Raw genomic sequence first — 13,792 nt, 5'->3', positions numbered from 1 at the left:
TCCACTGAGTCTTTTTGTCAAGTAGGCCCCAACCTTGAGCTCTGTCCCTGGCCCACTTGGTCCAGTTTTAGCAAAAAATCATCCTAACCAGTCTATCAACCCCTCTCCCCAACCTTGTCATCTGATAACCCTCAGTATCTACCTGCTCTGAATATCTTACCACCTTGGTCTGCCTTCCGCAAAAGGCAGCAAGTCAGTCTTGCAAGAATCGCCCAGCCTTGATGCTTCCTATTAGCAATTTTCCTGACCCTCACCCTGCTTTCTGGCTATAAATCCCCACTTGTCCTTGTCATATTCACAGTTAAGCCCATCTCTCTCTGCAAAACCCCACTGTAGTAATCCCTTTAATAAAGTCTTCCCTACCATCTTTAACAAGTATCAGAGTAATTTTTCTTTCTTTAACATAACATCATTTACTAGAAAATGCTAACAAGTTTTGCCAATGACATATCAGAAGACAGCACAAGTTCTCATAAATACTCGTTCATGCAACTCACCTTAACATTCTTCAAACCCTTTTCAAAGAGGCTAAGCATCTCAGAGAGTTTATTGTCAGAATGCACATTATAAATGGTCTGGCTGCGTTGCTGAAGCAAACCAATAATGTATTCGTTTTCAATCTGCTCATGCATTTTGAACTCCTTAAAAGTAGCATACAGAGACTGCAGAAGAGCACGGAAATCGTTGTTGTTGGAGAAGTTGGTTTTAGAAAGCTGTATAAAAATTTAAAAAAGGCATAATACGTACATGTAAATATGCACCAGTAAGAAATATTCAAATGCATTCCTATTTAGTTTTGTATATAGCAAAGTATCTCCCTTACAATTGGTCAAAGTAGGGAAGGAAATTCATAAACTAAGAAGTTATGATGCTGTAATAAAAAGGGCCCCAGGCCAGGAATGCTGGTTTGAATTCTGAAGGAAGGAACATATGCACCAACAAATAGCATGGTTTCTTTATATAAAAGGGATTAAACCAGACTCCATCAAAAATCTAAAATTCCATTATCTGTATACTAAATATAGACACTCCATAGAGTTGTAGGTAAACATTAAAAGAGTTATGTTAGGATAATGTGATGTGCTTTTTCCTCTGTTTAAAATGTGCTTTATGCTACTACACTATTTTTACCATGTAAAAAATTCAGAAACATTCTATTATAGTTTGTTTAAATATTAATATCAAGAGGCATCTGATCTGTTCAGAAAATAATTATAAAACATTGAGCTATTAGAATATTACTAGATAATTTCAGGGGAGTAATTTATTTTTTAAAGAAAACCAGGATAAACACTTGGCAGTTTATATAAGGAGTCGTGTACTTTTTTGGTGTGGAAGCACTGCAACAGTGCAACGTGAAACCTGGCACATCAGGCCATAAGAAAGCAAACGCACCTGAAGGAAAGACCAAACTCAACGAAAATACAAAGAAATACACACAGTGTCATCTTCCCTAATTCTACTATTCAACAAGAGAAAATGACTATTCTGATGTAACTTTTACTTTTTACATTTACTGTCAAACTAAATTCTCATGTTTAAAGCATACATATTATCAAGAAGCTCGATTCAAGCTGAAGTTCAAAGTAAACCCAAACCTTCCATTACCTCCACTGCCACATTAAATCTACCTTCTATTATGTCAATTCCAGTTTCAAAATTCACTTTAAGAGGGAAAATCTGATTAGGTTAAAAAACAAGAGACAGTAAATGGAGGAGAAGCTACTAACACCAACTTCCTAGACTGCTCTGCAAAGTCTGATCTAGGATTCCTAAAATGAAGCAGAGTCTAACCTGTCTTAACTGCCTGTCTGTTCCAGGTAGGAATAGTAGGCTCGTGACAAAGTATCAAAAAGACAAACTCCGAAAGCAAAACTATTCTACTACATATTATAGTATATAATACGTAATATATGATAGATAAGTATTTTCTGTATAAGGCAGTATGGATTAGGTATTAAGAGTTATTTATAGAAAGCCAGACCTACAGCCAAATTCTCTGAGGTTAGGTTCCAGTCCTAGTATTTATTTAGCTGTGTAACCCTGGGTAAGTTACTTTTCTCCCTAAATGTCTTAGTTTCTTCTTGGTGTTAAATGGGAATAACACCACTGGTACTTCACATGGCTGCTGTGAGATTAAAATGAATTGGTGCTTAATAAATATTAGCTATCATTATTTTGAAAATTAGTCATTCATTTTTATAAATTAATGCATTTTTTTACTCCATTCAACTATTTAATGAGCAGCTATTATGAGCCAGGCACTGTTTCTGGTACTTGGTATACTTTTGTGAACAAAACAGACATCTCTGCCTTTATGGAGCTCACATTCTAGTGACTGGAAACAGGACAATGAATAGGAACCCCAGTAAGTAAATTATCTAGAACAGGGGTTGGCAACTTTTTCTGTAAAGGGCCAGATACTAAGTATTTTACGTTTTGTGGGGCATACTGTCTGCAGCAACTATTTAATTCAGCTGTTTTAGCACAAAAGCAGTCATATGAATGAGTATAAATGAAATTTTATTCAAAATTTTAATTTCATTTAATTTTCACATGTCATAATATATTATTGTTTTGATTTTTTCGAACTACTTAAAAATGTAAAAAATAGTCTTAGCTCCTGAGCCACACAAAAACAACGACAAGACAGATTTGGTTAAACCGATGCTGCAAATGTTATCTTAAGAAATGCCACACAAAAATCACAACAAAATTCCCTAGTGGCTCATCTCAGGAAATACTATTATGTGTCATTTTATTTAAAAAAAATAAAAATAAGTCTAACTGGAAATAAAAGATAGATTTTGAAAGTATTACTAATAGCTATAAAATTTTTAAAAACAAAAGCATGGCAAAAAAGTAAATAATGCTCTCATGTGAGTTATGGAAAATAACATCTTAAAAGACATGTAAGAAGTTTTATAAATATTCTCACCGGACTATTAGAAAATCTTTCAGATATAATAAAAGTTAAGGCAAAGACCTGGTTCATGCTACAGACTGAGAACCAAATTAGACAGACAAAAGGACTCTGTTATACACAGAGTCAACCAGGCAGAGTGGTTAAAAATGCTGACTTTGGAGCCAGACTGCTGGGGTGTGAATCCATCTCTGCCAGCAAGTCACTAAGTTACTCTGTACCTCACTCAGCTTCTTATCTGTAAAATAAGATTAATAAAACTACTTCATAAAGTTCTTGTGGTGATTGAGTAAATTAATATGTTTAAAGAACACAGAATGTAACCTATATAAGTCTACTTAGGCTTTTCTGTTATTTCTATATCTAGCCCAAATAAAACTATCACTAGAAGTCCTTACCCTACTCAGTTTTTCTCCAGTTCAACAGCTGTTTTTAACCAGGTACCTAAAGTCAGTAAATTTAGCAGTGAAAAGAATAACCTGAGCATATACAATTTAACTTTTAAAAAAATCTGCTCATATGAATCGTTTTTTTTTTTTAATTGTTTGTCTCTTAGTTGTTGCCACTGTAGAAGTGCTACTGGCATCTTAGTGGGTGAATGGCAGGGATCCACTAAACACCCTAAAATGCAGGTGACAGCCCTCACAGCAAAGAGTCATCTGGCCCAAAATGTCAACAGTGCTGCAGTTGAGAAATGCTGCCCTAAAGAAGTGTTTTTTCAAGCATGTTTAACCATGACCTTTAGTATGAAATACAGCACAACCCAGACACATACACATCACAACACTTCTAACAAATTTCAGGAAACAGTATTTCCCTCCCTAATCCATGATGTATTCTATTATTTACTTTTCCATTTCACTTTTAACGCTATTTCTGACCCATAAAATTAATTCCATGACCCACAAATAGACAATAGCACACACTTTGAAAAATATTGTTCTACAGTAGGATATAAAAGTTCCTAAGTGACCTATAAGTTTGTATCCTCTGATGCCTGGCTAATTCAACAAAGAACCTATGTACAACAGGAAACGTATACTCAAAAACAGTAACATGCTACTTCCTATATTATAAAAGAATCTGTAAACTTTCTGTCTCAGATATTCTGCAACTTAAAATCATACCTACAGCATGGCTTCAAACTGATTTGAAAAGTTATGTGTCACTTGAAGACTAATATTAAATATTAAGTTCAAAAACAGACAGGAAAAAACATAACAAAAATTCAATTACTATTACCACAAACAAGTTTTTATTTTTTTTATCTTCTCAGCCAGTGCTTTCATTTTTCATCAAGGGAGATTTACACTCAATGAAGAAAACCTTAAAACTGATATGCTCAAACTAGCTTTAATTTACAGACAGAAAAAACCATGATCCACAGGTGAAATGTTTTGCATAAAATCATACAGCTAGTAATAAGCAGCAGAACCATTAACGTAATGCAAAAAACAGGAGCTTCAGAAAGAGAAAAAATCCTAAAGATTAAAATTCAGGCTCCCCTAATTACTAGGTGAGTGAGTTGGGTAAGTTAGTTAACCACCATGTCTGTCTCCTCTGTAAATCAGAGATAATACTTGCCACACAGCACTCTTGTGAGGATTAAAAGAAATAAATAAGCACGTAGTAAGAACTCATTAAATTCCTTTTCCCTTCCTCCCCAGCTCTCAATTCAGCATTCTCTCCAATAAATCAACTCTCTCAATGCTAGTCAATAACAGTTTTTACAGGTATGCAAAGAAACAGGAAAACTAAATGAATTCTTCATAAACCTATATTCATTCAATTTTTTAAAAATAATCTATTCAAATTATTCTCAGCCATTTCCTCTCTAGGGTTTTGGTCATAAAATGTTCTATTTTTATACAATGATAAAGCAGGTGGCACTGTTAATATTCTTACCTGAAAAACTTGGACACTCGATAAAGCCTCCAGCCCTTGAACTCTGTATAAGTGGTTTATGTATAAGTCTGGGAATCTGTACTAAGCACATCCTTAAAACCACCACCTACTTTGTTTCGAGAAATGAGTTCAAACACACTGTTAAGACTACTCCTGATGCTTTAACGTAGAGCTGACCACGTACTTCCCTTCGCTCCCACCATACGGCATTTAGATTTCCATCCTAGCACAAATGTTAAAATTGTAAACTCCTTAAGAAAGGAACCACATTTCACACCACCAATACAAGCTACTACAGCACAATTGACAGCAGAAACTCCACGCTCACTAGCAGAATTAATGTTAAGTTTTGAGGATTTGAGGAAAAACTGAGGAATTGAAATAAGCTGGAAAAAGGATGTCATCCAATGTAAATATTCCCTAAAAAACATCCCAATTTGGAAGGTCAGTGAACAACAGATTATCAACAAGAAAAATTCTGTCAGAAACTACTCTGGTTTCATACAAAGAAAATTAAGCTAAGAATCATGATCCTGACATGGGGTGCCATCCGGGTCCAGCACTGCTTATGTCAACTTGGTCTAGCTAACCAAGGCCTACAAATACCCAGCTATAAAGCAGAAATACCCCTGCCTTTATCTACCTCAAAGGACTATTGTCTGAAAACTCTTTCCATAAAACGTTTTATAAATGTAAGGGGGAATCCATGAGCAAACTATTAAATTAGGTATTATATAGCATATTTAAAATGGCCTACAACTTCAGAATAAATTATTCTTAGTAAACTAATCGAAGCACGAAGCACGTAAATAACTGAATTGATGCTAATAAATGGATGTTTCTAAAATACATTGTACTTGAAAAAGTCAATACTGGAAATAAAACTGACATCTTTATAATAACTGGGCATTCAGAGTCAACATTTAGAACATAGTGAAATAACACATTTTGTAAAGTTTTACTACATGCTGCTCGGGTTCGGTATCTATTGTCTGTACAACCAAAAGATGACAAAGGCAAAAACTAAGATGACCAATGAATAAAAACAAATAGTCCTTTAAGACAATTCAGCCATCATGAAATACGTTTTTTTCCCCTCTATCTCCCAAAGGCTGTCCCAGGAGAGATTTCTACCAACTATTAGTATCAGGAAGAAATCTGGATATAGAATTCCTATGCAGTTTTTTTTTTCCCCTAACTCACCTTGGCCTCTGATTCACAGTTCAGAAAACTGGACTTTTAATCTTGATAAACATACACAACAATCTCATTTACTACATCTAATTAATTCAAATTATGTGATAATTTTAACTTCTGTTACGGCAAACTGAAAATGCTTTCTTAGTTATTTCAAGAGCAGACATTTAACTCCTGAAAAGAAACTTATTTGACTCAGATGTTGTTTTTAAAAACGGCACTGTATTTTCAAAGTATGATCTAACATTTTCAATCACCAGGTAATGACACACACAATTAGTACCTGACTTCTTCAAATTTTTTAAATAGGGCTGGTCAGGCTAGCATGTAACTAAGTAAAGTTATGATTTTTAACTATTTTGGGAGAATCAAGTCACAATCATTTGGAAATCTAATGAAAGTCACAGACCCCCTAGAAAAACGTACATAGGCACCAAAACTTTCCTAACAATTTTGGGTGATCCTTGGACTACCTCTCTGAACTGAAGAAAGGACCTCGGATTCTATTACTCCTCTTTAACTTTCCCTTTTCAATTTGAGAAAGTAAAACACCTTCCCATTTTTTTCCTGCAATTTTTATCCTGCAATTAAAAGATATTATCAGAATAACTAAGTCCAAAAGCCAGAACAGATGAAAATGCTATATAGTAAGTGAAGTCAAAAATCCAGAGTTACACGGCTTACCCATTTGTTGTGTTTCTCCTGGATGTTTCTCCCTTTTGGCCGCACACTGGACTAACCTGGGGAGCTTTAAATTACACTCGATGTCTGGGTCCCTCCCTCAGAGGCCCTGATTTTAACAGCTTTCGGATGATTCTCATGAGCAAAGTTGAGAACCACTGTCCTAGACTGCCCTGGTATTTAAACCTGTATCTGAACCGGGTGTTTTTAATCTTCAAAATGGAGACAGGGAAAAGACGGTTGTGGGTGCTTTTTAAGTGTGGCCTAGCACTGAAGACTTTGGGCATCCTCCAACCCAGACCTCACTGGGCTGCAAGTACATCTCTTTTCTCTCAACAGTGATTCTCCTTAATGCTATGTAATTTCTGAAAGTTCACCAAAGTTGATTTCTATGCTTAATAAAGAGTGCTTTGTTTTTTGCTTGGCACTTCTACATGAAACAGAATTGCCCAAAGTTCTCAGGATATCCGTATGTGGACTTCCCCCAACATAAACTTTTGACAGAAATGTTTTTAAATCATTAGCAAAAAGGCCCTAAACTAAGGCCCTAAATTATCTCCACAAAAGTGCTTTTTCAGCTTATGCTGCGCCAATTAAGGGTGCAAAAAGGTTCTCGCAGTTAAACCAACTTTTTCCGAGGCCCCTTTCATTGGAGTCCAGTAAAGAATTCCAACAGAGAAGAGCTGCGTTGTAACAAAATCTACATCGAGTAAAGGCTCCAGACAATACAATTTGCAAAGAAAAGATAATCGCAAATGAAGAGTGAGGGTTCTCAAGAGACCTGAGTTTTTTTCCCAAATCAAACCAGTGAAAAAGCTGGGGCGTAAAATAGGCAGAGAGCTGTTAGGAGAAGCTGCCTGTTGGGCCAGGCAGCAAGCCAGAGGTTCAGAAGAAGGATGGATGGGTTTGAGTAACAGACTCGGGGAGCCCCAAAACAGGCAGGGGGAGGGCGGGGGCAGTGCTGATGCAGGAGGCGGGGACAACTGTAGAAACGACCTGCCTCAAGCGGAAAGGAAGCCACCGAGGTGACCGGCCCGGGGTCCCCGAAGGCCGGTGGGGTGTGGAGGGGCCCCTCTCCTCTGGGGGCAGAGGCGTGGGGAGGCCTGGGGCGGGAGGCCGGGCGGGGCCGCGGGGAGCCCGCCCGAGGGCGAAGGGCTGCCAGGCCCCTGGCCAGTAGGACGCCACCGGGAAGGGGCCGCGCCGCGAGCCCCGAGGGCACGTCCGAAGCCGCCCGCCCGGCGGGGACGCGGGCTCCCGGGGAAGGTGCGGAGGAGCGAGCGCGGCGCTGACAGCTGCGCAGGCAGCAATTCGCGCGGCGCGGCCCCCGGGGGCTGCGGGCGCGGCGCAGGCCCTGCCGCCCAGGGACCCGGCTCGCTCCTCCCCGCTGTCCGGAGCCAGCGGCCCCGCACACCGTTACCTTGTCGCAGTAGAGCCCCACCAGCTGCTTCATCCGCCAGTGTGGGGCGGTGAAGACATCCACTTCTTCGGGGAACGGCGCCATCGCCACTGCCTCCGCCTCAGCAGCAGCCGCCGCCGCCTCTCCATAGACACCCTCGCCGCGGGGCAGAGGCGGCGCGCCCCCCTGCGCATGCGCCCGCCCCGTCGGCGCGCGCGCCCGGGCTGCCGGACCAGCCCGGACGCGGGGGCGCGCGAGCCGCCGCCATGCGGTCCCCACGGCCCACGTGACCGGCGCGCGGCAGAGGTTGCGCTTTCACCTCCCACCTCCAGTTTTCTCGTTCCTCGTCCTCCTCATGCGGCGGAAAAAGAAGCCAGTTCTTTTCCCTGTTTGCTTCCTTGTTATGTTTCACAACATAAAACCTTGTCCGCGGGGAGGGGGTGTCGTTTTAGGGGCGCTGTCAGCGTGTCTCTCGCGGCCGCTACGCCAACCAGGCCTTGAAGCCGAGGCGGCCGAGTACAATGGCCGCGGTCGGGCCGAGAGCGCTGCCTGAGCGCCGCGGGCCGGGCCGCCCTGTTCGCCTGGGCGACTTCGCCGTGGGTCCCCCCGAGCCGCCCTTCGCCTCCCAGCCATTCTCCGTGCCAGAGGTGGACGCGGGCCCGAGCGCCGACCTCCTCGCCCGCTGGTCAGGCGCCCCGGCGACTGTGGGAACCAGGACTGGGCGATCCAAGAGCTTGCAACCCGCAGGGAACACGGGGACGCGTGACAGGACCAGACAATGGCGGCCCCCGGGCTCGGGGCGGGCGCGGAGCCTGGGGCTGAGGGCTGGGCGGGAACCACGCATCTCCTCGCGGGCGGGCGAGGGGGAAGGGCCGCGTGGAATTCTGGAGACTCCAAGGAGGGGAAGATGGCTCCTGGGGATGGGCAGGCGGGAAAAATGTACCCCAGCACAGGGACGCCGGGTCAGGAGTGTCAGAAAGGCCGTAGGTGCTGGGGAGGAGGATGAGTAATCACAGAAAAATAGTGCGGGAAAAGAACCTCGGTACACAACCCTCCATTTTAAGCCGAGCAGACTTAAACAAGGTCACTGCCAAGAGAAACGTTAGTCTGTGTCTTCCTCACAGGTCATTTGGTCCCTGCCCCAGCCTCCAGACACCTAGGAAGATACTGTTATGGGCTCTGATGGTCTGGATCAAGCCTGGACTGGTTGGTTGGAGGATTAATGGACACACAGAAATGAGAGAGAACGGGGAAGACTGAGAACCCGGGAAGGGTTATATGATTTGCTTAATAACGATAAACTCCAGAGGAGCAAAAGCCAGATAGATTCTGTTCACCCCTTATATCCCTAATATCTATCACATTTCCATGAAAACATAGAGGTTCAATAAATTTTCAATCAGTGACGGAGTAGGAGGTAACAAGAACGCACTGGTTTATTTCTAATGTTACTGTGTGCCATTTATTGGCAGCTGTATGAGCAGTGTTTAAAAGCACAGATTGGAGACGAAGTTGGACTCCTGGTTTGCCAGACACTACATGTATGATCTCGTGCAAGCTTTGTGACTTCTCTGTGCCTCAGTTTCCTCATACATAAAATGGGGTTAATACTGCTATGAACTAAGTGCTTGTGTCCCCCCTCAAATTCGTATGTTGAAACCTTACCCCCCCATGTGATCTTATTAGGAGGTTGGCCTTTGGGAGATCATTAGGATCATGAGGTCATAAAAGTAAAACCCTAATAATGGATTGGTGCCTTTATAAGAATCCCAAAAAAATGTGCCTCCCTTCTGCTTTTTCCCATGTGAGGACATAAGGAGAAATCAACAGTCTGGCCCTCACCATGCTGACACTCTGATCTTGGACTTCTAACCTCTACGACTATGACAAATACATTTCAGCTGTTTATAAGCCACCCAGTCTATGGTGTTTTGTTTTAAGTCTGAGTGAAGGCCAATACCTACCTCACAGGATTGTTACAAGGATTAAGATAGTTCATACATTTGGATTATTTATAATAGTACCTAGCACCTAGTGAGTACTGTCTGTAAACTGTCATTATTAAATAACTCTGTGAGGTCGTCCTATAGGAGAATCAAGTCTTAAAGGCATTCTGGTAATTGCCTGGCATCCCACAAATTAGTGAGTAATCAGGCCATATGAATCTAGGTCTGGTAACACCCTCCCAGGTGCAGTGTTAGTTGTGTGGGAGTCAGATGATGGTTTACACACAGTCTGCCCTAGAAACAGGAATAATAGTATTCCTGTTAAGTACTAGAATAGAGATAAAATCTTGATATCTGTCTTTCTCTCTCATCCTCTTTCCCTTTTTCCTTTATTTTTAAACTGCTGTTTCACTGTGGCTTTGCCTCTATAACTTTAAATATCCCCCAGAGGATGTTTCCTTGTTTCCCCTCTATTTCTTTACTTCATTCTGATCTGCCACTCTAGCTGTCTTGGAATGGCGATCTAGACCTCAGAACCAGCTATACAGAGCAATGAGCTCCAAGAGAACAGGCACATTGTTTTAGCCTCAGTGGTTGAACAATGCCTATCATACTTAAACTTAGCACTCAATATTTGTTGAAAAAAGAAAGAAGGAATAAGGGGGGAGGGCATAGCTCAGTGGTAAAATGCATGCTTAGCATGCATGAGGTCCTGGGTTCCATCCCCAGTACCCCCATGAAAATAAGTAAATAAATAAACCTAATTACCTCCCCCCAAAGTAAATTTTTTAAGTAAAAAAAAAAAAGAAATGAAGGACATTCGTGGCATTCTGTAATTTCCTCATTTTAACTAACTTTTAATACACCATGTTTTATTTCCCAATAGCTATTTGTGTCCATGTCGTTCACCAGTGTCCATTAAGTAGATGTTTAACAATAACAGCAACAAAAACTCCATCCACACACAGTTTCACTGTGACCAAGAATTTGAAACTGTGTGGTCAGCTGAACAGTAGTAACAGCCACTTTGGACTCTGGCCATTTCAGGGAATTTGAGATGACAAAATGATAGGAATAAAGTAATAATAATAAAAAAAAGTCCTGGGGGTCATTCTTCCCTTCAGAAGAAGCTATTAACATTTGCTCCATATACTGAGGAAGGTAATAATTAATCACCTGATCTATCCAGAATAAATGATTGATTTACATTAAACTTTAGCCCCAGAAAGGCGACACTGAGCAGTGTAGTATCGTTTTTATGGGTGACCGCAACTACAGCAGGTGAGGAGCTGTTATCAAGGCCAAGGTTGTCGTTTTAATCGTGCCTTTATGATTTCTTCTGGTATATAACAGCAAAGGAACTCTGACAGACATCTAGCTGTGGGTAACAAGGAGACTGGTTAAGGCATACGAACAGAACAGTGAAAAATCCACATTGCATAGTGCCTGGTGGGCCGGCAATTCCTTCTTTCCTGCTCTCATTCTCTGTGAAAAACAGCGTGGTAGCAGGGTAAAAACAAAATGCCAGATCATTCCCTGGGGATCTAAATATATGATGACACTAGGCCTCTTTACTGGTATCTCCCAACCCTAGTTTTGAGGGCCGTGGAAAGTGGTATTGGTCAGGGGAAGTCAGTTCCAAGACATTTATATTTAACTCTCTTTAGCTGAGTACGTGACAGCACTTCTCCCTGTCATTGTTAGCTGTGAAAGCAAGCAGTGAAAAGATGTTGCTATCCCCAACAGCTGGTGTCCCGGTCCTGACTCAGTACCAGAGGCTGATCCTTACCATCAGCCAAAACAGCCAATCAGCAAGTGCGGTGGCAGGCTAGGTGGATTTAGGAGTAAAGCTTTTAGCAGGGATGATGGCCTTATTAAAAGAAAAGATAGCCGCTGAACTGAAATTTGATGCCAGATGCTACATTTTTTTTTCATTTTCCTTTCGGATACTTTATACCCACATGGACCTAAGAAAATGAAATATATATAGGCCTGCATTTTGCCCCATACTTTTACTTTGTTTCTTTAAATTTAAACAATGAATTCTACTTCTCCATTGGTTTTTACTATGTAATTATAGATGCGTTGCTGTGTGTGTTAGTTTGCTGGGGCTGTCATAACAAAGTATCACAGACGTAAAGAACAAGGTTTCATTTCTCACAGTTATGGAAGTCCAACACCAAGGTGTCAGCAGATTTGATTTCTTCTAACGCCTCTCTTCTTGGCTTACAGATGGCCACCTTCTTGCAGTGTCCTCACATGGCCTTTTCTCCGTGCCTGTGTGTGTCTGGTGTCTATGTCCTAATCTCCTTTTGGGATAAGGACACCAGTAAGACTGTATTAAGGTGCACCCTAACCACCTCATTTAACTTAATCACATCTTTAAAGATCCTATCTCCAAATACAGTCACATTCTCATATACTAAGTGTTAGGCCTTCAGTGTATGAATTTGAACAGAACACAATTCAGGCCATAACACTTTGGAAAGAAAAGCTTGTAACAAAAGATACAATAAAATATTTTGCACGCTGGGACAAAATTAATTGGAAACAACTAGATGTCCCTCACTAGGCTGCTGGATATTAGATAAATAAATTATAGTACATTCATTCAATGGACAAATATGCATCTGTTAAAAGACGTAAGATAGATCTATGCTTGCTGATATGGAATGAAACTAACATTTTCCAAGCTAAAAACAAATAATGTAGAGAACACTTGTTAAATATATTCTCCTTTGTGTTAAAAAAAAGAAAGAAAAGATATAGTGTATGTTTCTAGAATAACACAGCAGAAATTAGTGACCAGGGGTTCTAGGATGGGAAACAGTTAAATGCCTCTTAAATACATATCTTTTGGCACAGTTCTAGTATTTTACTATGTTCACCTATTGCTCTTACAGTTATAAAAATTTGTTAATGGTAATGCATTTTAAAAGAATTTAGGCAATAACTTTTAACACTTTAAAAATGCTAAAATGACTGTATAGCAAGTAGCAAGAGTGTTAATTGCAAGTAGAGCCATTTTATGTTTATTCCAAAACTGTATTCTGCCTTGTGCATCTGCTCTGCCTCTGTGCTCTCTGCTGCACTGCTCTCGGGTCCACATCCGTTTTTCCAATGGGACCAGAAGCATCTTTAAGGGTAGGGACAGTGTTCTGAATGCCCTTGGGGAAATGGGTATGATATAAAGTTAACCAAAAAAAAAATGGGACCAAAATTGCAGTACAGTATAATCCACACCAAATTTATAAAAATGCACAAAAAGGGTTGGGAATAAATGACACAAAGTCTTAGTAAGTCTCCTGTTAGTGACAAAAATTATAGTGATTCCTCCCTTCTTTATATTTTTCTATTCTTTCCAGTGTTTTGAATGAGCATATTTTACTTTTAATGTCAGAGTACGAAAATGAATATATTACAAACAATCTGATGGCAACTATATTTTATAGCTACATTTAAAAGGGGCTAAAAGTAAATATATCAAAATATTGATGGTGGCTGTCTTTTGGTGGTGGGACTGTGGCTGCTTTGGGGGAAAGGGAAGCTACTTTTTTCTTTAAATTTTAACAAAATTTTTTCCTAAATTTTGCATTTGAAAAATAAAGTTAGGCTTTTTTTTTTTTTAAGATTTCAGTTTAATCAACAGCAGCCGCTATTAGAGCCATAATTCCAGAGCTATGTCCAGTCTCTCAGAAGCCCCACCCCACTGCACAGTTATATAATGAGAGTCCTAGGTGCTTC

The 13,792-nt window shown here is 40.7% G+C and overlaps 1 protein-coding gene and 1 long non-coding RNA gene across 4 annotated transcripts in view; both read right to left on the bottom strand.

The window, feature by feature from the left end:
• FBXL5 (F-box and leucine rich repeat protein 5) overlaps positions 1-8,351 on the bottom strand; it is a 40,633-nt gene extending 32,282 nt beyond the window's left edge. The window contains exons 1-2 of one of the 3 annotated variants that reach the window (XM_072946058.1): positions 8,124-8,351; positions 498-713 (exon numbers count right to left, since the gene is read on the bottom strand). In XM_072946058.1, coding sequence (XP_072802159.1) covers positions 498-713; positions 8,124-8,207 — 300 coding nt within the window. In that variant the 5' untranslated portion in view covers positions 8,208-8,351. Of the gene's footprint in view, positions 1-497; positions 714-6,709; positions 6,809-8,123 lie in introns of those variants that run through there. The other 2 variants (XM_072946045.1, XM_072946050.1) reach the window with 2 other exon arrangements.
• Positions 8,352-10,909: 2,558 nt separating this feature from the next.
• The window catches only part of LOC140688028 (uncharacterized), a 31,535-nt gene continuing 28,652 nt past the window's right edge, over positions 10,910-13,792 (bottom strand). Inside the window, exon 4 of the long non-coding RNA XR_012062690.1 lies at positions 10,910-12,357. This is a non-coding gene — a long non-coding RNA (uncharacterized lncRNA). The remainder of the gene's footprint in view (positions 12,358-13,792) is intronic.

This window comes from Vicugna pacos, chromosome 2 (genome assembly GCF_048564905.1).
Source record: "Vicugna pacos chromosome 2, VicPac4, whole genome shotgun sequence".
Classification (NCBI taxonomy): domain Eukaryota; kingdom Metazoa; phylum Chordata; class Mammalia; order Artiodactyla; family Camelidae; genus Vicugna; species Vicugna pacos.
The sequence above is the reverse complement of the archived record's forward strand: the minus strand, read 5'-3'. Positions and strand labels throughout refer to the sequence as shown.